Here is a 26,706-nt window from a genome sequence, read left to right as displayed (position 1 = left end):
TAACCTCAACCTAACCTCAACCTAACCTCAACCTAACCTCAACCTAACCTCAACCTAACCTCAACCTAACCTCAAACTAACCTCAACCTAACCTCAACCTAACCTCAACCTAACCTCAACCTAACCTCAACCTAACCTCAACCTAACCTCAACCTAACCTCAACCTAACCACAGCCTAACCTCAACCTAACTTAAACCTAACCTACACCTATCATATTCCAGCATGTTCAACTCGGGTTGATTGACTTTTGACTACCAATCAAGTCGTCTCTATCAACAGCTCAGCATATCCATTGTTTTATCCAAGACACAACACATTTGATCATAAATTGTAATTCAAATTTTTAAAAACCGTTAAAGTAAATTGTGCATTTTTGTGAATATATGAAATTTGATAAATTTTACCTGAAAATTCTGAAATAAAAAAAAAGTTTCCAAATTTAATAAAAATTCAATTATTTTTATAATCTTTAACCAAATGACTTTATTGTTCTTATTTTATAATTTTTTTTTACATAACTACAATAACCAAAACATTTTAAGCAAGCTTGTAGCTAAGCATAATTCATGTTCGACTATATAGTCTTAAGCTTGCTTAAAATTAAGTTTTCAACTTTCTTACTAGGGGTTTTGGGGTAAATAATTAATAAATCATACAATTCGCTTTTGGATTTACAAATTTTTATAGTTAAAAGTGTCAGAATGTCAGAGTTGGTGATGATCATCTAAAGGTGTATCCAGGTGTACCCAGGATTAGAAAATGCTAGAGAGTTTGGTGATCAATTATCTTCCAATTTTTGCGACTTTTTCAAGAATTTTCTTTAAATTGCTTAATTTTTTAAAAAAATCCAAACTCAACCATCCTTCATACGCCCTCCACTACCTTTTTTCCCTTAAACCCTCTCCTTCCAACTCCTTCCCATTTCCATATCCCCTATTTTCACTCCCCTAACCCTTCTCCCCTCTCTCCCATCCTCTCTTTCCATTCGCCCTCTCTCCTACCCCTCTCGCTTAATTCTTTCCCTTACTTCCCCTCTTTACTTTAATCTCAATACCTGCCCCTACTCCTTACCCCACATCATATATCCCCTCTCATCCATCTCCACCCACTCACTTTTACCTCCTCTTCTCTAATCCCCTACTCCCCTATTCCCATTCCCCCTCTTCTCCTCTACTACTTCAATACCCCTATTCCCCTACCTTCTCTCCTTTACCCCTTCTCCCTTACTTCCTTTCCCCATCTCCCCTTCAATAATCCCTTTCTCTTACTTCATCTTCCTTACCCCTTTCCGATACTGCTTTCGATATAGACCCTTCGCGAGGAAGTGGGGGGGAGGAGGGTCGAGGGTCGAGGGCTTCCTAGTAAATATATGGATTACCCCTTCATTAACACCCCACATTAACAACATCTGATCTTATTTTTTTAATTATTTAAACAATTTAATTGAATTTATTTCTTACAAAGTAATTAATATTTTTTTTTTAACATTTTTTTATTTATTGTTTATCATACTTTTATGACTTGGTATGGCTAATATACAATTATTATAATCGAAATTTAATACAAATTTTTATGGTTCATATTCATAATAAAGCACTAATTGGCCGTTTTGTATATAATAATAATAAGGGTCAAAAAATTGTAATATTTTTCATGAAAAATAATTATTAAAATTTTGATTTTTAAATTTCAAAAAAAAATTACTGAAATTGTCAATTATTTTAATCATGAGGAGGGGGTAGGAGTTGGGGGTCACTCTTCCCCACCTCCAAAATACCTGGCTACGATCCAGGCTATATGGACAGTTTTAATTATCTTATGACACAAAAGCAATACTTTTAAAGATTCCTTTTATTTAATTTAGGGGACGTTCACCAGGAGGGGACATTGGGGCAATACCCCTCCCTCCTCCCTTAGAAAATTCAAAAATCCGTTATTTTGCAAAGTTTTTTTATTTTTAAATTTTTTGATTGCATTTTTAAAAAATTTCAAAAAAAATAACAGTCGTTATCCGCCCCTGCAGTTAGGGTTATCGGTACTATAAGATATTACCCCACATTATATCCAACAAAATATAGAATTTTTCCATAAAAAATCATCAATTTAATTACTTTTAATAGCTTTTGTTATCTCATTTGTTAAAGTCAATGGATGCCTGCAAATTAGATCTAATTACGCCAACATGTGTCATTTCTATGGTAATACACTGATTGTAGATTGTTTGTTGAATATGCTGAATTTCCATCAAATGTAGGTCATTATGCTGGTTGATCACATGATGTAGAACTGACTTCTTTCTGGAAATAAAGATATAAAAAAAAAAAATGAATTAATAATTTTGGGAAACAACTTAATAAAAAATTATATGAGTTTAATTAAAAGGATGCATGTAACTAGGTTAGGGTCTTATCAGAGACGTGACCAGGAGCGTAGCCAATGGCCCATTGGAGACACGGGCCTTCCTCCGAGAATTGGTAAACCGCTAATTTTGAAACATTTTTTATAATTTTAAATTTTTGTTTGCTTTTTTTACAAAAATTTTCAAAAAAACGGTCATGTTCCCTAGAAAATTTTACTAGTGGACTATGCCACTAGGTCTTATTTACAATGAGGAATTCCCCCTGGTTGTGAAAAACATTCTTCAATTTTCTAGAATTTTTCATGAAATTTCTTATAATTTTTTAGCAGATACAAATGACAGTCAAAATCAGAAAACATACTTTGCATGCCACTACAGTGTGCCGGCCGTCGGAACCCAACGTCGGTCGTTTGAGGACTGTTGTACTGCAACAACCGCTGAGGGCAGACGGTAACAATGAATAACACAAGTTTCAGAAAAAAAAGTACAGTACTGGACCACTGTAGTGTCTGAATGTTAGTCTGTTCCAGTTAACAGGAACTCCATTTTTGGAAGCCAACTCCAATGAAGTCCAATTGGAGATTCCGACTCCCATATTGTTGTGATTAAACCCTCTCCCCGATCCATACCAAAGTCATCCACCTTGTCCCAACCCCGCAATGTACTTAAACATTTTAATTGGACATTTTAATCCTTAGTTTTAAATTTTTGATAATCTAGACCATAATTTAGAGTTTGTATGAAGTTACCGGTGGCAATTGACCATCGGCAGCCATAGCTAAACATCGGTAGTTATTTTCAGTGATGGATGCGCCATGTTGGTCATTTAAAGACAACGATGGGGCAAAGATTAACAAACACAAGCTGTGAACAGCATTTTACAGCAATGTACAGCTTTTTTCGAACAAAATAGACAGGAACTCCATTTTTTGAGTCCGATTCCAATGACTGACTTCTAATCTGACTAGACATTTGACTCCAATGAAGTAAATCACCTGCTAGCAACGTCACTGCACCCAAATAGACTCATTTATTGGTATGAAAAAACTGTGTCGCACATTCAACGACCTTCGAGACAACGAACGACTCAAAAGTTGTTATACATGCATAATTTCTAGTTCAAAAAGGCAATTTAAGTCATCAAAATCACACACAAAAAATTGGAAGTAAAGCCGCAGTTGCTGTTTCAGAAGCAAAACTCATTAACCGACTTTTTTGTTGCTTATTTCATGTGCGAATGAACTTGCGTGCCGCAGACTATGGAATTGATTTTGGATATAATGTATGTGCTGTAATTATTACTAGAATTGATTTGAGGTCATTGATTCTTAATGATGAATTTTGAGCGATTTTTAGTGGATTTTTGGAATGGAATTTTTTGTTAATTATTGATTGGGGGGAGGTGAGGTGACATGATGCAAGGTGAGCTGATTGGTGCTGACATAAAGGTGGTTTTGGGGGTTTATTGGGGTTTTCTGGAAATTTTGATCAATTTGAAGACAAAAAATGACGAATATTGACGAAGATTGACGAAGATTGACGAAGATTGACGAAGATTGACGAAGATTGACGAAGATTGACGAAGATTGACGAAGATTGACGAAGATTGACGAAGATTGACGAAGATTGACGAAGATTGACGAAGATTGACGAAAAATTTGCAGAAAATTGAAGAAAAATTGACAAAAAATTGGAAAATTATCCAAAAAAATTCCATCATTTTTCAGAATACCCGACCTCTATTAAGCCCCGCATTGCTCAATTCCAACAAATTCCTCTAATTAACCTCATTAATAATTTTAATTTAATTTTCTTTATCTAACAAAAAACAACACAAAAAATAGCAAATATTAATTAAGAAAACTACAGAAAATAATAAAGAATGTTTAAACATAAAAAAGGTTGTGGGAGTGAGATGGAGATAGTTCCATGTACATATAGATAGATAGCAATAGACAATGTGTTTAGATAAGAAGGCACACAGTGAAGGCACAATTAGCGGCATTTTTTGCTCAACTTGGCAAATATTTCAATACTTTTTTTTTTATTGTTTGCAACTCGTGTGGCCTTTTTTTATCTTTTGCTCACTTATTCTGGGCTGTTCTTCTTGTTGTTCGGTGCTGGAAAAAGGTATGGAAATGACGAGAAAAATAACATTGAAGTTTTGTCATTTTTCGTAAATTTTCGCAAATTTTTCGTCAACCTTCGTCAATCTTCGTCAATCTTCGTCAATCTTCGTCAATCTTCGTCAATCTTCGTCAATCTTCGTCAATCTTCGTCAATCTTCGTCAATCTTCGTCAATCTTCGTCAATCTTCGTCAATCTTCGTCAATCTTCGTCAATCTTCGTCAATCTTCGTCAATCTTCGTCAATCTTCGTCAATCTTCGTCAATCTTCGTCATTCTTCGTCAATCTTCGTCAATCTTCGTCAATCTTCGTCAATCTTCGTCAATCTTCGTCAATCTTCGTCAATCTTCGTCAATCTTCGACAATCTTCGTCAATTTGCGTCAATTTTTGTCGTTTTTCGGTATTTTTCGTCAGTTTTCGTAATTTTTCGTCAGTTTTCAACAATTTTCATAAATTTTCATCAAATTCGATTAAATTTTGCCATTTTTATTCAATCTGCACCCAATTTAAGTCATGTAAGCATCAAAACCGCCAACAAATCCAATTTGCTACGCACATTCCATCCCAAAAATCCATTTTTTAACATTTTAATCAAAATTTTTATCGTTTTTTTTCTTTTTCACACAAAACCTCGACATTAACTCAACCAGACAGAGACTTGCAGCCTGTGGTGATTTCTTATGCCATAAAAAACAACAACAAAAGCAACAAGAAAAAATTGATCGAGAAGTCAGCAAGAAACAAGATTTGAGCATGAGAAATTCAAGACAAACAAAAAAAAAAGTGAAAACAACAGCAACAACAACAACAAAAACGAATTGGAATGGAAGAAATCGAGAGAAATGTTAAATGTTGAGGAACAAGAAGTAAAAATTGTTTTGGTTTTTATTTTAAATTATGACGTAATTTTTTTTGGTTAGATTTGAGATTGGAATTTATTTGCAGAATTTTTTTTTTTTTGTGGTTTTTATTGACAAACAGAATGAAATGTTTTGGAATTAAATTGAAAAATTGAACTGAGTTTCATTTGAAATAAGCTTGAAAGTTTGTCACAACTCTGAAAAGATAAGCTTGAAAGTTGCTAAAAAAGCTCAAAATTCTGGCAGAAAAGCTCAAAACTATGGCATTATGGCTCAAATTGAGCCATAAAAGTTCTAAATTCTGGCGCGAAAGCTTAAAATTCTGGCATGAAAGCTCATATAGAACCACAAAGATCAAAATTCTGGCATAAAAGTCAAATTGAGCCACAAAAGCTCAAAATTATGGCATTGTGGCTCAAATTGATCCATAAAAGCTCAAAATTATGGCACAAAAGCTCAATATTCTGGCACAAAAGCTCAAAATTCTGACATTATGACTAATATTGAGCAATAAAAAATCTAAATTCTGGCATTAATGCTCAAATTGAGTCATAAAAGCTCAAAATTCTGGCACTTAAACTCAGACTGAGCCAAAAAAATTCAAAATTCCATAAATATTCATCCACAAAATTCAAATTTATTTCCCCATTAATCACCGACTAAGACCATCATCATCAACATCATCATTGCATGCTCACGACAATAACAAAGCAATTTAAATATTTTTTTGCATTTCATTTTGTCTCATTCCACGTTGCATGTCAAGTTGATGGTCATTGAAATTTTCGCGACAAAAGCCAATTTTTATTCATTTTTTTTTTCTTTACAAAACTTGGACATTTGTGGATGTAAAAAATAAATTGATGTTGTTTTGGGTGTCGTCATCGACTGGTTGAGTGTGCGGCTTTTGGGAATTGGGAGTTGGATTTTTGTGAGGAATATTCTGGATTGTGGAACTTGAAAAAGTGATACTCTGGTTTGTGACTTGAAATGTTGAGTTTTTGCTGAAATTTGTCAATTTTTCTGGGGATTTTTGTGTCAAAAATCCAAAAATCAACCAAAAATATTTGCATTTAAGTCAAAAAGCTCAATATTCTGGCACAAAAACTCGAATTTTTGGCAAAATGGCTGAAACGATGCCATAAAAGCTCAATATTCTGGCACAAAATCTGAAATTTCAACCAGAAAATGCTCAAAACTATATCAAAAAAGCTCAAAAATCAGTCATAAATTCCACAATAAAATGCCCAAAATAATCTCCAAAAATTCAAATTAAATCTTGACATTTAGCAAATAACCTCACACAAGATCACTTCCACACCACACTCATTCACACATTTTCTTCTTATTCTCATCTTCGCAAATCATCAAAATTCAATTCCAATTCATCAGCATCATCACAATTAATAAACCAAAATAACAACAAAGCTCTTAAGGGGCTGTTTAGGTATTGCGTAACGTTGAAATATTGGGGTATTTTGATGCCCAACCCCCTGATTGACCTTCTTACTAAGGTTTCCCGAAGTCGGTAAATTCTCAAGAACTGAGGACTGAGGATCAAGACCAAAACTACCCGGGAAGTCTCGGTCTCGATATCCGGAACCCTTAGTCATAAACCCTTCGTAACTATCACCAACCCTTCCTAACCCCCAACCCACCTTCCTGTATTTACTTCAATCAAATGTAATCCATGACCTCCCATAGGCTTTCTAAATGTGATGAACGCGTAATTCATGTGGCTTTATGCGGGACGGAGTCAAACGAGGCTCTGGACAATACAGGGTACGTTGGCCTAGCAAGCCGCCGTTCTTAAATTCAAGCTGAGAGGACCAAAGAGACCATTCAGTGATGATGCCCTAAACTAGCTCTATGACTAGCTCCTGTTGGTCAATTTCCGATTTCAAATGCAATTCTGACTCCAAATTGACTTAAACCCCTTCACCCTCCCAACCCCATCCTCTTAAGTATGTTACGTAACATATGTACAGCCCCCACCCACCAACAAGAAATCATCATAAAAATTACTTAATAACATTAAAATCGCTTCACGCCGGCAAATTGTACAGCCAAGAATGCTAGATGATGTCACAAAAATTTTCAGTTTATTATAGCGTGATGAATATTCATCAATGACCTGCTGTTGTGCTCATTAAATAGCTATGATTCACATGAACATTATTTATTGATTGCTGAGTTAATGTTGTTATGTATAACGGCATGGAATGCGATGCGAATTGATGGTGTTGATGGATTTACTATATTTGGATATTGTGTGAGTTTGGAAATGATCTGAAGCTAGATGGTCAAGGTGAAGAACAATGGCCGAGACGAGACATTAATGCAGTTGTGGGCAAATTGTGTAGTGAGGAACAATGGTAGGGAATAGGATGTATGGATTAGGGTGTCTAGTAGATGAATATTCAGCTTGAATTACTAAGCTGTACTCAATAACCCTAACAGGCAAAGGTCAGGCTCTTAAGAGCTATGGGATGGGAAGTTTGGGGATTTTTGGGAATCTATGACAAATTTAAACAGCAGCAACAGTGAAAAGTATGGCAGCGTCCCGGAAAAAATACAGCATATGGCCGCCCTAGCGGATTTACATTAAGTGACAAAATATGGCAATCGTTATCAACTTAGCTGTCCGCTTCCTGATATTCTACCTGAACTGTATTGCTCGGGTTAGTCTACCAGAACCATGTTGCACCCAGAGTTGGCAGGACTCCAAGGTGGAGTCCGGACATTTGGAGTCCGAGAATTTGTATTGGACTCCACGGACTTTCGGAGTCCGGACTCCAATGTCCTGCCAAATCTGGTTGCACCTTTAATTGACCCATAGAGCTTGACATCTGTATACAGACTAGCCGAATTGACATGCTGTTCATAGAGTCACTGACCTTCTAAATATTCATCAAATCAAAAAATCCATTCTTAATCCAAAAAATACACAAAATGACTAGAATTAAATAATTACATCCAAAATCAGCACCCACACTTCCATCACTAAATTATTCAAGTTCATTTCCAACCTTAAAATGAGACAATTGTCTTTAAATAAGGAATAATTGTGAATATCGTATTTCTTTTAATTTATTTTATTATTTTGGCACTTGATGAGCTGTTGAGATGTTCAGCAATGATCACAGATTGAGTGGGTATGTTAAGGTTGGAATTTGTGAATGGCTCATAATGAATGAATTGAGGTAGAACAAAAGGTAAATTGTTGGAAAATAATTAATTTGTGAGCACGAGGTCGGTTTTTTAATGGATATCCTAATCTAGTCTACACTTAACTTACAATTACTGTTTTTTATTCTACTCAAACCTACTCTACCCTACCCTACCCTACCCTTCCCTACCCTACAATACTCTACCCTATCCTTGTTGTTAATCCTATCCTAGAATGCATCTAAAAGATCTCGAGGAAGACCAAAAAGCTCATAAGATTGCTGTGTGAGCAACGATGCAAAAGTGCTGGTAATTAGAAACTGACAGAAGTTATCTAAGGACAGATCCAGCCTTCGACAAATTCTAAATGCGGCAATGGGCCCCCTTGCGCCTTCGCCAAGGAAGTAAGAAGTAGTAAGAATACATCTACATACTTCCTAGGATATCCTTAACTACACCTATGATATTCTAGAATAACCTAGAGCATCTAGAATAGGTGTAAATGTGTATAGCCCTGTCTACCCATGTAGAATGGGGTACTGTGTACCGGATAGGTTATGAATCCTACCCTAGAATTTAATACAGTCTCCATGTTACTGCCGCGTTAGCGGATTGACCCAGACTGAGAAACTTCGCGGTAGTACTGCGAAATTCATACAAATACCGCTAAATACCGCCTAGTTTCTCAGCCTGGGGATTGACCACAAGTCAGGCTGACCAGTTGGCAGGATCTACTCCATTGAAGTCGAGCTTTGGAGTACATTTGGGGCTCGAAAATTGGAAATTTTTCTGAAGTCTTGCCAACTTTGTTCAGAACTCCTCATGTCCATGAATTGGAATTGATAGACTTAAACAGAATTGCGGAAACCGAAGTCTAACCTCAAAGTTGACTTAACATCTAGCTTATAGCATCCCATAGTACTCTTTAATACGGTTGAAGTCATCACTGGGAGGATCAAGCTATATGTAAGGATTCTCGACTTCCAATGTAATCTCGGTCTCTATCTCGGTCCCGGTCACTGGATTTTTCCGAGGCCGAGATTCAAGACTAAGGTTTCCCAAAGTATTGGTCTCGATAAATTTTGTATGCAGGAGATAACCCCAGAATCAAGCTAGCGAAGGTTAAAGCAACAAATCGATCAATTTTCCAAGAAATTCTTAAAAATAACTTTTTGAGTCAATTTAGAACGGATCTAATAACAATTATTAAGCCATACAGCTAGACTAGAAATCAACCTTAACTGCTTAATTAATCATAATGACCCCCAAAAGAATCCCAGTGTATCATGTTGAAATCTAAGAATTAAAATCTCAAATCTAAATTATTCTCAAATCACCTTTAATGACCTTGTGTGACTTAATATCCATGAATCATTAAAATGCATGACATTCAGCTTGCGGCAAGTCTGATCGTAAATAATGAAATTTATTTTTTTTTTTTCACATTTTTGAATTAAAGTTGGGAATTTATTGATGGAAATGTTGTGATAATGAAAATGTCATCTAGATGTGGGAAAAACTTGAGATTTGCATGTGATGATAATATGGGAAAATTTGTTATAGGAAGTTGATGTCGAGCTTTGTAACTTGATTAACATGCTGAATGGAATTTTTTGATAAATTTAAATTATTTATGACTTTTTTATAATTTAATTTCAGGTTTTTGATTTTTTTTTTAAATTTCAAATTAAAACAAATTCAAAAAATTTAAAAAAGCTCAAAAATTTCAAAAAAAATCGAAAAATTTCAAAAAAATTGAATTTTCAATTTAAAGTTTTTCAGTTTTTTTTTAAATTCTAAATTTTTTTTTAATTTTTTTAAATTATATGAATTTTTTAAATTTTTTTTGAATTTTTTAATTTTTTTTTTGAATTTTTCAAATTTTTTTTTATTTTTTTAAAATTTTTTTTAATTATTTTAAATGTTTTTTAAAATTTTTTAAATCTTTTAAAATTTTTTTAAATTTATTTTTCTAAATTTTTTCAAGTTCTTAGAAATTTTTAAATTTTAAATTCATTACATTTTTCAATTGAAATTTAATGTTTAAATTTTAAATTTGAATTTGATTTTTAAATTATTTTTAATAGTTTGTCGAAAATTCAAAAATGGATAAAAATAAATAGTTTTAAATTAACTAATTTAGATTTCTAAAAAATATGAAAATTCAAATTTTGATTTTTTAATTTTTAAAAATATAAAAATTAAATTATAAATTTAAAAAACTTAAAAAAGTAATTTTAAAATGAAAAAAATTAAATCTGCCAATTTTTCAAGTTCAAACTTATTTCAATATTATTTTTTCTTTGTTTTCATTACCAATTGTTTTGTAAAATAATAAAGCTAGTAAATAAGTAAGTAACGATTACATCAAACATCAAACGCTTCAATGACTTCCGATTCATCTTATTGCCTCGGCTTAATAACAACATTTGAGGCATTCGTGCTTGTTTTGGAATTAATGTCGATGTTGTGCTTAAATGAATGATTTAATAGTCGTGAATTATTGTTGATTTTTTATTTGTTTTGTTTTTACTATTTGAGATTTTCAACATTTTTTTGAATTTTATTTGCTTTCTTTTTAATTAAATTAATTTTGTATTTTTAGAGAAAATTATTTAAATTGAATTAAAGTTGATATTCTAACTATTATTCAAAATTATTTAATTAAATTGAAAATAGTATTTAAAAATTAATTTTCAAAATTAAGAATTAAAAATAATAAAAATTTTAAAAACGTGAAAAAAATTTAGAAAATTTAAAAAATTATTTGGATAAATTTATTTTTTTTTAATTTTAAAATATTTTTATTTTTTTTATTAAAATTTTTAATTTTTTAAATATTTTTAATTGTTTTAAAATTAAAATAAATTAAAAAAAACATTAATTAAATTTTAAAACAAATTAAAAAATTTGAAAAATTCTAGAAAAATTAAAAAAATTCAAAATAGAATATAAAATTATTTTAAAAATTTAACAATAAAATAAAATTTAAAAGTTTAAATATTAAAAAAAAAATAAAAGTTTTATAACATTTTGAAACATTTAAAAAAATTTAAAAATCTAAAAAATTTAAAAATTTAAAAATTCAAAAAAATTAAATACCTAAATTTTAAAATTATTTTTTTTTTAAATTAAATTTTTGTAAAACTTTACAGAAAAATTTTTTAAATTGAAAACCTTTTTTTTTATTTTAATTTTTTCACAATTTTTTTACTCCACATTCCAGCCTTCAAAATAAGTTTTAATTAATTTGAGATCAGATTCAATTGTCAACAAAACTAATTGAAATTAATCTTGCAATTTCAATAAAAAACGATAATTCTTTTAACAATTGAACACTTTAATTTGATTCAAAATAGTTTTTAAGTAATTTATAGACTAAAAATTCAATTCAAATGAAATTCTTTTCATTTAAAAAAAGGTTTTATTCAGCCACCATCGATGCATTTAAAAATAATACGTAATAAAAAATTATATTGAAATTATATAAAATAGTCATTTGGGTAAAGGAGCCATTCACATATTACGTAACGCAAAAATAGATTAAGTGTCATTACAGGCACTTCCTCCCCTTACATAGAACAGAGTTTGGCAACCTTTTATTTTTTGCGGCACACCTTGATTATAAGTCTGGATCGAAACCGCACGAGACATGCGGCTCATGACATTTCATACAATTTTTGACGGCACACTAGTACCGCGGTGCACACGTGGTCCACCCAAGTTCTTTAGTATCCTCAAAAAATGGAGGAGCACGATCGATCATATTGATTAAATATACTCAATATTGACCTCATTTAGGTGAATATGCTCATTGACTGTTAGGGTTGCTCTCTGACCCCATGGCCGCGCGAAGAGTACGTCTAAAGCCAGTTAAGAATGTTAAGGACTTTAAGGTCCATTCAATCCAAGTCTGTCAGGATAGTCTGCATTAAATCAAGCTCTTAATCCATGACCTAATTCCACTCAACTGCTAAATTTACTAATTAAAATTACAAATTCGCTCAATTAATTTTTAAGCCCAAAATTTCACCAATTCCACCTTCCACTCAATTAATTCAAGATCACACATACAATAACAGAATTTATTTGAAAATCTCTCAATGAATTTTACATGAGAATTCAACTCATTTTACCTTCATTAAATTAACATTCACAGTCATTCATTCATGCAAGCACTTGTAAATTGGAATTTTTTTTTTTGAGTCATTTAAGCTGTTTTCGATCAAGTTTATGGAAAATAATGACTTTATGTGACTTTGTAGCTGTATTTTAGGGTTACAAGGCTAGGGCATGGACTAGGGTAGGGGCTAGAGAAAGGGCTACGGTAGGAGCTAAAGCAGGTGCTACAGCAGGATTTACGACAGGTGCTAGGTCAGGAGCTACAGCAGGGTCTACGAAATGGGCTAGGGAAGGGGCAACAGCAGAACCTACAGCAGGGTATATGACAGGGTCTAGGACAGTGGTGAGCAACCTATATGCCGCGACACACTAAAGTGCCGTCAAAAATTGTTGGAATTTCCATGAACCATATATCGTGTATGGTTTCAATCTAGACTGACCACCAAGGTTCGGTATGAATCACCAAATAATTCAAGTCAACATTCAAGCTCAATTTTCCAGTCAACATCCTCATCATTAGACAGCATTAGATCTAATAAAAAACAAAAATTCCCGCTCAGTCATCGCAAATTCAATCAAAATTCATCAATAATTCCCCCCAGCCGTCTCACAGTTCAATACCTTTTATTAGCAATCACTTGACCTTCGGATGCATTGTGTCGACACATTTTCAATACTTTAGTCATTATCGAAGCTCGATGATTTCACAATCGAATAAATATTTCATCGTAAATTTATCATTTTTTTTTATCGAATATTATTATTAAAAGATAAAATAAGGTTGTGAAAGTCTTTGTAGCTTGTTTATTGGAATTGAACGCATTTTTGGGATGTTTTTTGTCGGTAGTTTGATTGACATGATGGATTGGGACATAGTAGAGCTCAAAGTCGATGAGGATTTTGTATGGTAAAGTCGACTCAAGTTAAGTTGACTTGATTTAAAGTCTGAGTTGACTTCGAGCACTTTGGGGTAGCACCCGAGTGACAAATATGATATCGAGGGAATTTGAGGTATTTTATCCAAAAAGAAGGAAGTACATCTGGATAGGACATACGCTTTAGAAGAGAAATTGTCATTTCTGGAACATAAAACACAAGTTTATAAGGCTGTGTAGCCCTTGGATGCAATCCACGAGGGAAAAGGTGATCAAAGTTGGCAGGACTCCAATGTGGAGTCCAGACTCCAAAGTCCTTCCAACTCTAAAGGCGACCAGGAGCTCCAAAAGCTACTTGGCGCAGAACAGTAAGGAATGACTGTCAGCTCAACGTGCGGATAGAGAATTTGTACAAACTAGGTGACAGAGCCAGCAACAGAGTCAGATGGAAAGCCTTCTGTTGTAACCTAAGCTCCACATATGAACATGGTTTGCAGTAAGTACATCACACGAGGAAAGGGAAGCTCAAAATGACTGCCTAACCCCTCGTTCCTCTTAGTTCCTTTAGTCCAAGCGACACAAAGCATTTAAAGGTCTGTTAATCACCTTTGGAAGCCATATGGACGCCAAATGGAGACGGCTTCTATTTGTTGTTGACAAAAGAGGTTCAGCGGAACCTTAAAAGCCCTGTGTCGCTCAGGATAAGGGAACAGACAGGGATTATGAGTTGGGCAAGTGCTTTAAGCTTCCCTACCCTCATTGCAGCTCAAAATATCCATAAAAAACCTCAAAATTCTGCATTTTACTTCCAAAAATCACCATTTTTCTTATTGCTTACATAACAGCCATGTCCATTAACAGCTACATAACCAGCGACAGTAAATTTGCATGAAAATATGACAAATCGGAACTTTCGATTTTAGCACATTAAAATTCATGAAAAATTGTAATTTTTTCTCCCATTAATCAACCATTTTTTACAAAAAGCAGCTCTAATGATGAACATGCTTTCAACAGGAAATTACACAAATTATCATAACATAGTCATGCTGATAATTAAGGTGAAAAAAGAGGTTCTCTCTTGAAATTTGACAATGACATACATAAATATTGTAGAATTGACATTGAATGGTTAAATGAGGTTGGATATGATATGATGATAATTTAGTGGCTACGGGTTAGTCTGACTTGAGGTCGAATTTTGTAGAATTTGGACTTAATTTAGAGTCAGACTGGCTTCTAGCTCACTTCTACGGCTTAAGTACATCATTGGTTCATATTTTACTCAATTTCCAGGATTTTGGTTCGAAAAAAGTCAGGTCCTCAAAGGAAAAGACATCTTGGACCTCCAGAAGGCACATGGCTATATGCAGCTTCCTTCCAAGAGTTCTTTTGACGTCCTCAAGCTCTTTTACTGTCCAGAAAGTCAGCTTTGAAGTCTTTTTTTCACAAATTACCAAATTATTACAAATGCTGCTGTGTCTCGACAAAGCATGAGGATGTGGGGGGTCATGGCTTCCATAATTTCCAGATTATTCCCCCACCTAACATCAATCCACAACATTCTAAACCCATAACATTAATGACGAATCCAATTTTCATTTCATCTACACAACAACAAAAAAAGGAACTAAATTGCGCCAAACGGAATGATAAATTTTTTGTACTATAAATAAACGAGCAACATCACCACGGAAATATTTCATTTTTATTCCATAAATGACATGCTTGTTGTTGTTGTATGTCGTACAATTTCATTTAAACTGAAAGAAGGGCAATGAAGAAGAACAAAATTAACAGAACTGACACAGAAAAAAAACAGCTGCTTGAACAATTTTTGGACACTTTTTGGATTGTCATTAAATGTACTTGGGAGGTTGTCTGGATTGGATAAGTTGGGATGTGGATCTTAAATCCGGGACAAGGCTGAGGTGATTCTGGCATGGTGTCGGAATTGAATTCAGGCTGGAGTAGATCGAAGTCAAAGTCAGAGCCGAAGTCGAAGTTAAAACTAAAGTCAAAGCCGAAGCTGAATCCGAAGCCAAAGTCAACGATTCCAAAGCCGAAACCAAATCCGAAGTTGAGGCCGAAGCTAAAGCCAAAGCCGAAGCTGGAGCCGAAGTCAAAGTCGAATCCGAAGTCAAAGCCGAAACCAAACCCGAAGTTGAAGCCGAAGCTAAAGCCGAAGTCAAAGCCGAAGCTGAAGCCGAAGTCAAAGCCGAAGCTGAAGTCAAAGCCGATGCCGAATCTTAATTCGAAGTTAAAGTCGAACCTGAATCCGAAGCCGGAGTCAAAACCAAATCCGAAGTTGAGATCAAAGCTTAAGCCTAAGTCAAATAAGAAGCCGAACACGAATCCGACTTGGGATTCAAAGCCGAACACGAATCCGAAGTCGGTCAATAAATGAGAAATTGAACTCAGAATGTTGTGACTCTGAAATGGTACAGAATTTGGCTTGAATCTAACTAAGAATCATACTAACTTGAAGCTATAAACAACATTCAAAAAGCCAAACAGTTCCAACAACTTCACACTTCATTGACTATTCAACCCACCCAAAATCAATAAATCTTTAGCAAAAAGAATTATTCACGCTTCTGTTTTAGTTTGCTTTGTTCTTTATGAGCAGCACTAAGCAACAGAATTTAATTGTTTGTTGTTGTTGTTGTATTCAAGTTAATTGACCTCCGTTCTGTGAATATTGGCAGCTGTGTGTAGACAAATTTGATAAATATTTTTTTTTCGAGTATTTATTTTGTCATTTTTTGTGATTGACTAATTATTGTTTTGAGATATTTAGTAAATGATTATGTCATTGTGGATATATTGTTGGGCTATTATGAGTGTTTGTTTGACTTTATAGGATATATAAAAAATCTAAATAAGCATTTGATATGGAATGATAAATGTCGAGTCCGAAATTGAATCTGAAGCCGAGGTAGAAATCGAATAGATATCGAGTACGAAGTCAAGCCAAAAGCCGAAACCAAAGTCGATCTCGAATTCGAACCCGAAGTCGAACCCGAAGTCGAGCCTGAATCCGAAACTGAAGTCGAGCTCAAAGACGAACCCGAAGACGAACCCGAAGTCGTGCATAAAATCGATCCCGAAATCTAGACCGAAGTCGAAACCGAAATCAAATCCGAACACGAGCTCGAAGTCGAGCCTGAAATCGAGTCCGAAGTCAAATCCGAACTCGAGTCCGAAGTCCAGTCCGAAGTCGAGCCCGAAGTCGTATCTGAAGTCAAGTCCGAAGTCGAGTTCGAAGTCGAGTCTGAAGTCGAGTCCGAGTCGAGTCCGAAGTCGAGCGCGAAGACGAGTCCGAATTCGAACCCGAAGTCAAGTTCGAATTCAAGTCCGAAGATGAGCCCGACGTCGAGTCGAAATCGATGCTGAATCCAAAACCAAAGTCGAGTCTGAAGCCGAGCCCGAAGTCTTATTTAAAGTAAAGCTCGAAGCCGATTCCGAAGGTCCAAGTCCAAAATTGACTCAATTACGTCATCAACATTTCTCAATTCTGTCATAAAATTCCACCTAAAAAAAAAGACTCAAACGCTCTAAAACAAAGCATATCATCAATAAAACTTCATTTTTTTATTGCTTTATCCACCTTTATAGCACAGCACACATTAATATCTTGTGTAGTGCAGCAAACAATGTCTGTTTTGAGACTTTACGATGATGAAATAATCACTAATTTACACGTATGTCTTATTACCTTTTTTTTCTATAAAATTCTTTTCACATGTGTATTCGATCATATGAATTAATAATTCACAGCTCTATTAATATCCACTTGTAAAGTGATTCAATTGAAATTTATTGTTTGTTGCGATGCTTGCGACGGTTGAATTCGAAGAATCGCTTTGAAAAAAAATGGCTTTTTTTTTGGCATATTGAAGAGTTAGTGACGTCATTATAGTCAGCATGCATTCAAAAGTTGAAGTTTTGGACTCGACTTCGGATACGACTTCGGGCTCGACGTCGGGTTCGTCATCGGACTCGACTTCGGGTTCGTCGTCGGACTCGTCATCGGACTCGTCATCGGACTCGACTTCGGACTTGACTTCGGATACGACTTCGACTCGACAACCACTCGATACTTTGAAAAACCCGTTTCTCAGCATTTTTGCATCGTCATCGTAATGACATGCTGGATTAATAATAGCAAAAATGTCTCTAAACTCACCTTATTAATTATATTCTGAATAATGTTGACGATATTCTGATGATTTATGCGATTTATTCCAAAAGCACCAGCATCACTTGACATTTCAGCTATAGATTAAGCTACCGGTTTAGATTTTAGTTGTATCCAATGTGATGCTTGCCGACATTTTTTGGCAACAATTCACTAGCACTTGACAATTTCAAATTTAATGCCACATTCTCCATAAAATGAGGAACAATGGCTGTCTAATCGTCAAAAATTCCCATAAAAAGTCACACAATCCATTCACATTCAACATCCACGTGACAATCTCTGTCAACCTTTACATATTTTTTCTCAGCAATGCTAATTACATTGATATCAGCGATCGCAGCTCTATAGCTGGCTTCTTGACAATCATCACTTGACATTTTACTGCAAAAAGCATGTGTTGTTGTTGTTGTTGCTGACATGAAGGCAAACTGTGACTGAATGGATGATTCAATGTCGAGTTTGAACTCTTGATAAAGTCATGTGATGCAAATTTGAGGATTTGGTGATGTTGAGGCTGATGTGAGGATGACTTTGATGATTTGTGGGGTAAATTGGAGGTTTTGGGGTCTGTTGCAGTTGTGGGCAACCTGTGCACACCTGGAAGTTTTTATAAATTCTATAAATTTTATGGTGTGTGCTGTTACGGTTGAGGATAACTTCCAAGGTGGACCGGGAAAGATAAAAGGTTGTCCACAACTGGTTTATTATATTTTTTTTGAAATTGTGAATTTTTTTGGATTTTTTAAAAATTTTTGTTTGAAAAAAATTTAAATCATTTTTTTTATATTTTTTTAAACAAAATTCAACTTTTTTATTTTTTTTTCAATTTTTCAAAATTTTTGGAAGTTGTTTTTAAATTTTTTTAATTTTTTTTTTAAAAATTGAATTTTAAATTTTTTGAAATTCTTTTTTAAAAAAAATTGAATTTTAAATTTTTTGAAATTCTTTTTAAATAATTTTAAAATTCGTTTTTAATAAATTGAAAATTTTAGTTTTTTTGATTTTTTTTTTAAAAAAATTTTAAATTTTAATTTTTTTGAAATTTTAAATCAGTTTTTTTTTTATTAACTTCTTTTTATTAAATTTCAAACTTTTGAAAATTCTTTTTAAAAAATATTTTGAAATTCCTTTAAAAGTTTTTTTAAATTTTTAATTTTTTGAAATTCTTTTTAAATTTAAAAGTTTTTGAATTTCATTATAAAATTATAATTTTTTTGATTTTTTTTAAAAACAAAATTTTAATTTTTTTCTTTAAACCAAAATTTAAATTTTTTTTAAAAATCAAAATTTTAAATTTTTTTTAAAAATCAAAATTTTAAATTTTTTTTAAAAATCAAAATTTTAAATTTTTTTGAAAACACAAAATTTTAAGATTTGAAAAGATTAAATTTTTAAATTTTGAAATTTTATTTTAAAATTTCATCGATTTTCAAAAAAATTTTTAAAACTTAATTTTTTTTTAATTTGTTTTTAAATAATTTTTTCAAAATCTTAAATCAACTTTTTTTATATTTTTTTAATAAAATTTTTAATTTTTTTAATTATTTTAAATTTTAATTATTACTATTTTCAATATAATCATTCATTTTTCATTTTCTAACCTCAAAATTCATACAATTTTTTTTTTGACATTATTTTATAATATTTTATAATATAGCACTAGAATATTTAGATAACTACATACATATATAAGCATTTATGTGATGTATTATTGTCTATTTTTTATTGATTATAGGGCTGATGTCTGTTATTTGGACTTATTTTAGGGTCAGAGACTTGATTTGAAAATTTCAAAATTTTTAATAATTTTTGAAATATTTTAAAATTTAATTCTAAAATTTTAACTTTTTTAAAAAACATTTGAAAAAAATTTAATTTTTTTTTTTTCAATTTAGAATTTTAAATTTGGAAGGGGGGGGGGGGGGGGGGGTCATTGGGGCTACCCAATAAATGAACAGTCCAATGGGTCCCCCAAGAGCCACACACTAGTATAAATACAGTAAGTACAGTAAGTGCAGCATGCTCTATACCTGTTAAGGATGTCCAGCAGATCATCAACCCATTTCACGTACCTAACCTAACTTTTACATGCTAATTTTTGAATAACTTTTCACTTTCTGTCTTCATGACCTCCAACCAATCCACACACACACACAATCGTGGCTTTACATCTTTTGAATAATTTCATACTTCTTCCTCACATCAATGCCCTCACTTTTTGGATCAGGTCGCTTCTTATTCTTCAATTGTGCTCTCATTTCAGCAACACTCATTGACAAATTCAACTTTGATGCCGTCGTCATTTTATCAACATTACCATTGCTATTGCCATTACCATTGGATATATCCAATTTGGCAATGTCAATGTGCTCATTGTCTGACTTTATTGACGCTCCATTTCCATTCATTTCCTCTTGCTTAACTTCTTCTTTTATCAATTTCTCGGAATCGGCATTGCCATTGCTGTTGATCATGACAGCGGTTCCACTATTGTTGTTGTTATTTTGATGATCAGCTTCGACTGCCTTTAATTCAGCTTCTTTCTTAATCTTATCAATTAGTGCCATTTGTTGATGATTATGGATGTCAGCTTTGGGATCAATGACCAAAAGTTTTGTCTGATTTGGAATTACTTTGATGCGTTCGACGACCTGCTTGTGTGTCTCACTGTTGATGCTTTGACCGTTGACTTCGAGGATTCGATCGCCTTGACGGAGACCGGATGATTCGGCTGGTGAGTGTTCGTCAACTTTACCAATGTATTGACCGGGTTTGCCTTTTTCGGCGTGTAGGTTGAAGCCGTAGCCGTCAAAGTCGGGACGCTTTTCGACGAGACATAGGCGGGGTTCGAACAGGACTTGTTGGGACATTTTTTTAATTAATTATTTTTTTTGGGAATTTTTGAATTTTTTAACTTTTTTTCACTTAAATTTGAATATTTTTTTTTTGTTTTTTTAATACTGTTCAAGTCAGTTACTGTTATTGTTTTAAGACAGTTGGATTTACTTTTTGGGTTTTCACGTGGACGATTTTAATATTGCAACACTTTCTGAAATTAAAACACAAATTATTATTATTTTTGATATCACTGAATTTTTTGAGGATTTTTTCTTTCAAATTTTTATAACTCTTAGGTTTCTTTTAATGTTTTTTTAAATTATTTTAAATTTTTTTTAAATTTTTAAACTTTTTTTAAATTTGTTTCATTTTTTTCAAATTTTTTATATTTTTTAAATTTTTTTTAGCTTTTTAAAATTTTTTTTTAACTTTTCATTAATATTTTAAATTTTAAATTTTTTTAAATTTTGTTTAGAAAAAATAATTAAAATTTAAAAAAATTTTTAAAATTTTTGAATTTTTTAAAATTTTTAAATTTTTTAAATTTTTAAATTTTTTAAAATTTTTAAATTTTTAAATTTTTAAATTTTTAAATTTTTTAAAATTTTTATAAAACGTTTCTTAATTTCTAAAATATTTTTAAACGATTTTATTTTTTTTAATTCCGAATTTCAATTTTTTTAATTTTTTTAATAAATTTATAAATTTATTCTAAAATTTTAAACTTTTATATTAACTTTAAAGTTTTACTTGATTTTTAAAGATTTTCTGAATTATTTGAACTTTTAATTTATTTTTTTTTTAGTATTTAAATTAAATGTTTTAGTATTTCACTAAAGTAATACAATCCTTTAATTTTTAATTTTGTTCTAAATTTTTAAAGATTTGTTACTTTACCATAGTAACTTTTAATTTTTTAAATCTAGGAAATATTGATTAATTTAAAAAAATTAAATATTACTAAGAAATATTGTGAACATTTTAAAAAGTTGCATATTTCATAAAATTGTATTTTAAATATTTTATTGAAAATTGTAAAAATTAAAACAAAAAACTAAAATTAAAGAAAAAATTAAAAGAAAAATTGAATTAAACTTTTGAACTTTTAAGTTTTTTTTTTTGAGATTTTTAAACGTAATAATTGAAATGTCAAAAAATTAAAAAGTATAAACAGTTAAAATAATTCAAAATTAAAATTTTTTAATAATCTTTAAAAAATTCAGAATAAATTTAAAAACTTAAAACAGATTCAAAAAAAAATTTATAAAATTTAAAATAAATTCAAAAAATTTAAAATAAATTTTGAAAAAATTTAAAATAAATTTTGAAAAATTTAAAAAATTTAAAATAACTTTAAAAAATTTAATATAAATTTAAAAAAATTAAAATACGTTCAAGAAATTTAAAAAAAAAATTTTTTTTACAAATGTAAACAAATTTTAAAAAAAAATTAAAAATTTAAATTTATATTCATTATTGAATTTTTTAATTTTTGATTCTTTTTATTAATTTTTTTATTTTTATTTTAATAATCATTATTTTTTTATATTTCACTAAAACTTTTATTTATTTAAAATTGTCCACTTTCAATTTCACATTCTCTACTTTATTTCCCGTCATTTATTTATTTCTCTTTATTCTGTTATTGCGTTGTGAATTTTTATTCAATTTTTTTTTGTCTTTCATTTCACTCTCATTTAATAACATATTTTACGATGCGATTCTTGTGCCTTTACATTTTACTCATACATTAAATAAAAAAATATGAAAAAAAAAAAAAAATTCACTTTCAATTAATGAAAACAAGATGAAAATAACACAAAAGATCTCGATGCGCGTCTGAATGAGAAAAGTTGGATGCTTAAATTATAGGTTATGAACATTTTTTTAAATTGATTGGCTGCTTTTTACGGAATTGATAGCTTTTTTAGCATTATTGATGAAGATTATAGTCAAAAATTGAGTGAATATTTAGATAATTATGGAATTAAGCTTCGTAGGCCTAAATATAGCTTCAAATTGACTATTAAACAAGTAGCTGTGATCAATTCAAGTCAGACTACTCAATATTCCAGTGGTGGACAACCATTTTACCCCACGGCACACTGGAGCACTTGATCTAAATTCAATAGTATTATTTGACACAATACAACAGTGATGGACAACCTGTGTGCCATGGGACACTATGTTGCAGTATTGGTCAACTGTTGTCATGTTGCGGCACATCTTGCGATACACAAGCTACCCATCACTGCTGTATCATGTCAATCAGAACTATCAAATTACCTAAATAGTCAATTATGCCTGTTTAGATCAAAATTAAGAATTCTTAGATCAGTGTTGTGTATGGTCTGTAGACCCTCGGCATACCTTGGTAGTAAGCCACAACCACCATACTTTAAGGCATGCAATTCATGGCATTTCAGTGACACAAAGGTTGACCAATAATCCACTGGTGTGTCGCGCCACACAAATTGAACAGCATTGGTCATGAACAGTGGTGAGCAACCTGCGTGTCACGACACACTCAGTAGTTTAATATTTTAAGAGCGCAATACATTAAACCAGTGATGGACAACTTCGTGTGTCGGGAAAAATTCTTGGTGTGAATCGACAAACTGTCAATGATTGAGGCTATACCACAAAAACCACCTGTGGTTGACCATCACTGCACTAAACTGTTATTCTAGTAAGACTCAAGTGTGACGAGGAGAATCGATTAGGAAGCACTGGTCTTGAATATTCTTAAAATTTGCGTATTCGACAAATTAAATGAAGAATCTTAACTTGGGGAGATTTTGAATATTTTGAAACCGGAAACGAAATCTGAGCTGAGACTGGAACTAGAACTGGAGCCGTGACCAAGAATCAGACTGGATTCGGAGCCGATACCAAGACTGAGACTGAAGCCGATACCAAGACCAGAGCCAATATTGAGATCGGAGCCGATAACTAAGTCCGAAACTGGAACTGAGACTGCAACTGGAGCCGTGACTAAGACCAAAACTGTAGCAGAGCCAAAACCAAGACTGTAGCTGAGATCGGAGCCGAGACCGAGACAAGGATCGAGATCCGAGACCAGAGTTGAGGCTAAAAATGGAGCCAATACCAAAAATTAGCCCGGTATTGTGACCAAAATTTGAAACAAGATCAAGACCCGAGACGAGACCGATGCTTAGATTGAAACTAGAGCCTTGTTCAAGACTGAGACCAGAATCCGGGTCGTGACCAAGACTGAAACTGGAGCCGTGACTAAAATCAGAGCCAAAAACAAGACTGAAACTGAGACTGATTCCGGCGCTAAATAGGAAATTAGAGCCGATACCAAAATTGGAGCCGATACCAAGACCAGAACAAAGACTGAGATCAAGTCTCGTGTCTACTAGAAAATCCTCCGAAGTCTCGGTCTCAACTGAGGCTGTAGCTTGGAAGTCTTGATTGTCTCCGGACTCGAGAATCCTTAAGTACCGTCTAGTCTCTCAACCTAATTGATGTCCTAACTCAATTATTAAGTTAAACCTGAGTTGGACAACCTTTTATTTTTTGCGGCACACCTTGCCCTAACAGGCAAAGAGCATGCTGTCGACAGCTTAATCACCTTAAATATAACAGCTGAGCATGCTTGTGAGCATTGCTCTCAACTTACTGTGCTCTTGAGAGGACGGTCATTGCCTGCAAGGTCTAACGATCAAAACATATCAATTGTGATCCATGACCTCCTTGGTATACAGCATATATGGATATAGCACACAGTCCATTGCATTCCAAAACACACCGTTGGCAGGCTGTCTACCACTATGTTAAAAATCACTTAAAATTCCACAAAAAAATTCCATCAATTTTTGACTAAACTTTACTTCCAATTCATTAGCATCACAAGCATAAAGTCGTTAAATTAATCCACAAACAGCACAACATATAAAATCTTCAAAAATCCCGTAAATTATGCTAATGAAAATTCCAAATGTCCACATTCAAGCTTTATATCCAACAAATATTTTTTTTGTGTCTAAATCTTCACATGCCAATCACAAAAATTCCACACTCGAATGCAGTTCAAGTCCGACTTTCCCATACACAATCGACAATCTTCGTCCGCAATATCACTAATGTACTTTATATCCTTACTTGTTGTGGCTGTACACACTCTCGGACTTGTGAAACAATAAAAAATAAGAAGAAGAAAAAAAGAGAATTTTTTTTTGGGTCTTTTTTTTTTCAACTTTACGCGCTCGATGCTGAATCAATACTGAATGAAATGTGGCAAAAATTAATGTTTTGAGTTGATTGTTGAATGTTTTGATGTTGATTTTTGATTGTTTTTGATTAAATTGTGGATGTATTTGTTTGAATATTGAATGTTTTGATTGAATATTGACTGTTTTTGATTGGATGTTGAATGTTTTTGGTTGGATATTGAATGTTTTTGGTTGGATATTGAATGTTTTTAGTTAAATGTTGAATGTTTTTGGTTAAAAGTTGACTGTTTTTAATCAAATGTTGAATTTTTTGAATGAATATTGAATGTTTCTGATCAAATGTTGAATGTTATTGGTTAAACATTGAATGTTCTCGATCAAAAGTTGATTGTTTCCCATAGAATATTGAATGTTTTCAATTAAATGTTGATTGTTTTCAATTGAACATCGAGTGTTTTGAGTTTAATATCAATTTCTTAAAACTAAATGCTCAATACTGAGCAAAACATTCAGGTGAGTGTGATCAGATATTGATTGTTTTTGTGGATTCATATGTGATTGTTGTGTGAGTGTATTAAATAAATGATCGATAATATTATGCTATTTAGTGGACTTTTAGGAATTATTCTTAAATTCTCATAAAATTTGCTACATTTTTTATAGAAATTCTAACCTCAAAAAATATGAAAATCTTCAAATTTATCTTCAACAACTCGATCCTTAAATAAAACGTAATTTAATACCTGAACAACATTAAACAACACAAAATGATCAATACAATTGATGACGTAGGAATGCGATGGTCAAGCAATACACAAAAGCAAAGAAGGTAAAGTCTCACAAATACACTCAAATTTCATCTTCTTATTTGCTGTTGTTTTGAGGCTGTTTTTTGACTAAAAAAACATATTTATTGAATGGAACTTGTTGCTGCTGTACTTATTGTCTTGTTATGCATAAGACATAACACAAAGTACTTTAATTTGTCAATTGAGTAACTGCCACATCCAGCACAATGCAGCAAGTTTCTTAAAAGTCCGCTAATCTCATTTGTCACGTTGTGGCACCAACTGAGTGACTTTGGGTAACCATGAAAGGTTCAGACCTCCCTTGCTGCCTGCACATATGTTTGCTTGGCTGCGCAGTTCAAATTGTGAGTTTGGCACCCGTCCCAAGGATCCAATACATCACAATGACTACAGAACCCTTACAGCAGTGGCAGCCAACCTTTTATTCCTCGCAACACACCATAATGGTAAGCCTGAACCTTAACCGCACACGACATACAGTTCATAACATATCCAAACATTGTTGGCATCACACAGGTCATCCATCACTGCCTTATACTAAATAAATTGTCATTTATGCTTAAAATACATTAGATAATTCCAAAAAATCAACAAAAACATTAATAAAGACAAAGCAGCATCAACAGCAGCACCCAAAAGAAGAACATCAACAAAAAAAAAAAGATGCGACGTGACTGAAAGTCATGATGTAAATCCCCAAAGAAATACAGTAGACAAAGAATTGTGAACACTTGTAAGACAAGATGATAATCATGATTTGTTGATGCTGGCAAAACCGGCAATTTTATTCTTGTCTTTCACTTTCTATGTCTTTGTATGTTGTTATTGTACAAATTACATGCACACCACTATATGTGTATAAATCATGCAGCAATGGCATTGAAATAATCAATTTACATACAAAAAAAATCAAGTGATTTTTAACAAATTTGGTAATGATTTTTGTTATTTAATGTTGAGGAGGTGCAGGTTGACCCTCTTGGGGCGTGTCTAGGGTAGTAAGAGTTGATCACCAAGGGGTATATTCATGGGAAGTGCAGGTTGACCCTCTTGGGGCGTGTCTAGGGTAGTCAGAGTTGATCACCAAGGGGCATATTCAGGGGAAGTGCAGGTTGATCTTCTTGAGGCGTGTCTAGGGTAGTA

At 32.6% G+C, this 26,706-nt stretch overlaps 1 protein-coding gene across 5 annotated transcripts; it reads right to left on the bottom strand.

Annotated features, from left to right (window-relative positions):
- Positions 1–455: 455 nt before the first annotated feature.
- On the bottom strand, positions 456–24,797 carry LOC139094262 (Na(+)/H(+) exchange regulatory cofactor NHE-RF1-like). Of its 5 annotated transcripts, none has more exons than XR_011544764.1 (2): positions 24,684–24,790; positions 456–2,298 (listed from the first exon to the last, which is right to left on the bottom strand). XR_011544764.1 is itself a non-coding variant. In XM_070645252.1 (2 exons), exon 2 carries the CDS (start codon positions 20,585–20,587, stop codon positions 19,883–19,885), a length of 705 nt encoding a protein of 234 aa, XP_070501353.1. In that variant the 5' UTR covers positions 20,588–20,766; positions 24,684–24,797; the 3' UTR covers positions 19,648–19,882. The 5 variants fall into 5 exon arrangements, 2 of the variants coding, with proteins under 2 accessions (XP_070501353.1, XP_070501354.1); XR_011544763.1 differs by lacking the exon at positions 24,684–24,790 and adding an exon at positions 24,202–24,676; XR_011544762.1 differs by lacking the exon at positions 24,684–24,790 and adding an exon at positions 17,703–18,709.
- Between the last annotated feature and the right edge of the window lie 1,909 nt (positions 24,798–26,706).

The sequence above is a fragment of the Chironomus tepperi genome, unplaced genomic scaffold (genome assembly GCF_022539635.2).
Source record: "Chironomus tepperi strain 1889 unplaced genomic scaffold, CSIRO-AGI_Ctep_v1 contig_354, whole genome shotgun sequence".
NCBI classification, from domain to species: domain Eukaryota; kingdom Metazoa; phylum Arthropoda; class Insecta; order Diptera; family Chironomidae; genus Chironomus; species Chironomus tepperi.
Note: the sequence above shows the minus strand (reverse complement) of the source record. Positions and strands in the feature narration are given on the sequence as shown.

Coding starts and splice junctions, on each gene's coding strand:
- LOC139094262 (XM_070645252.1), bottom strand. CDS start 20,587: ATGTCCCAACAAGTCCTGTTCGAACCCCGCCTATGTCTCGTCGAAAAG.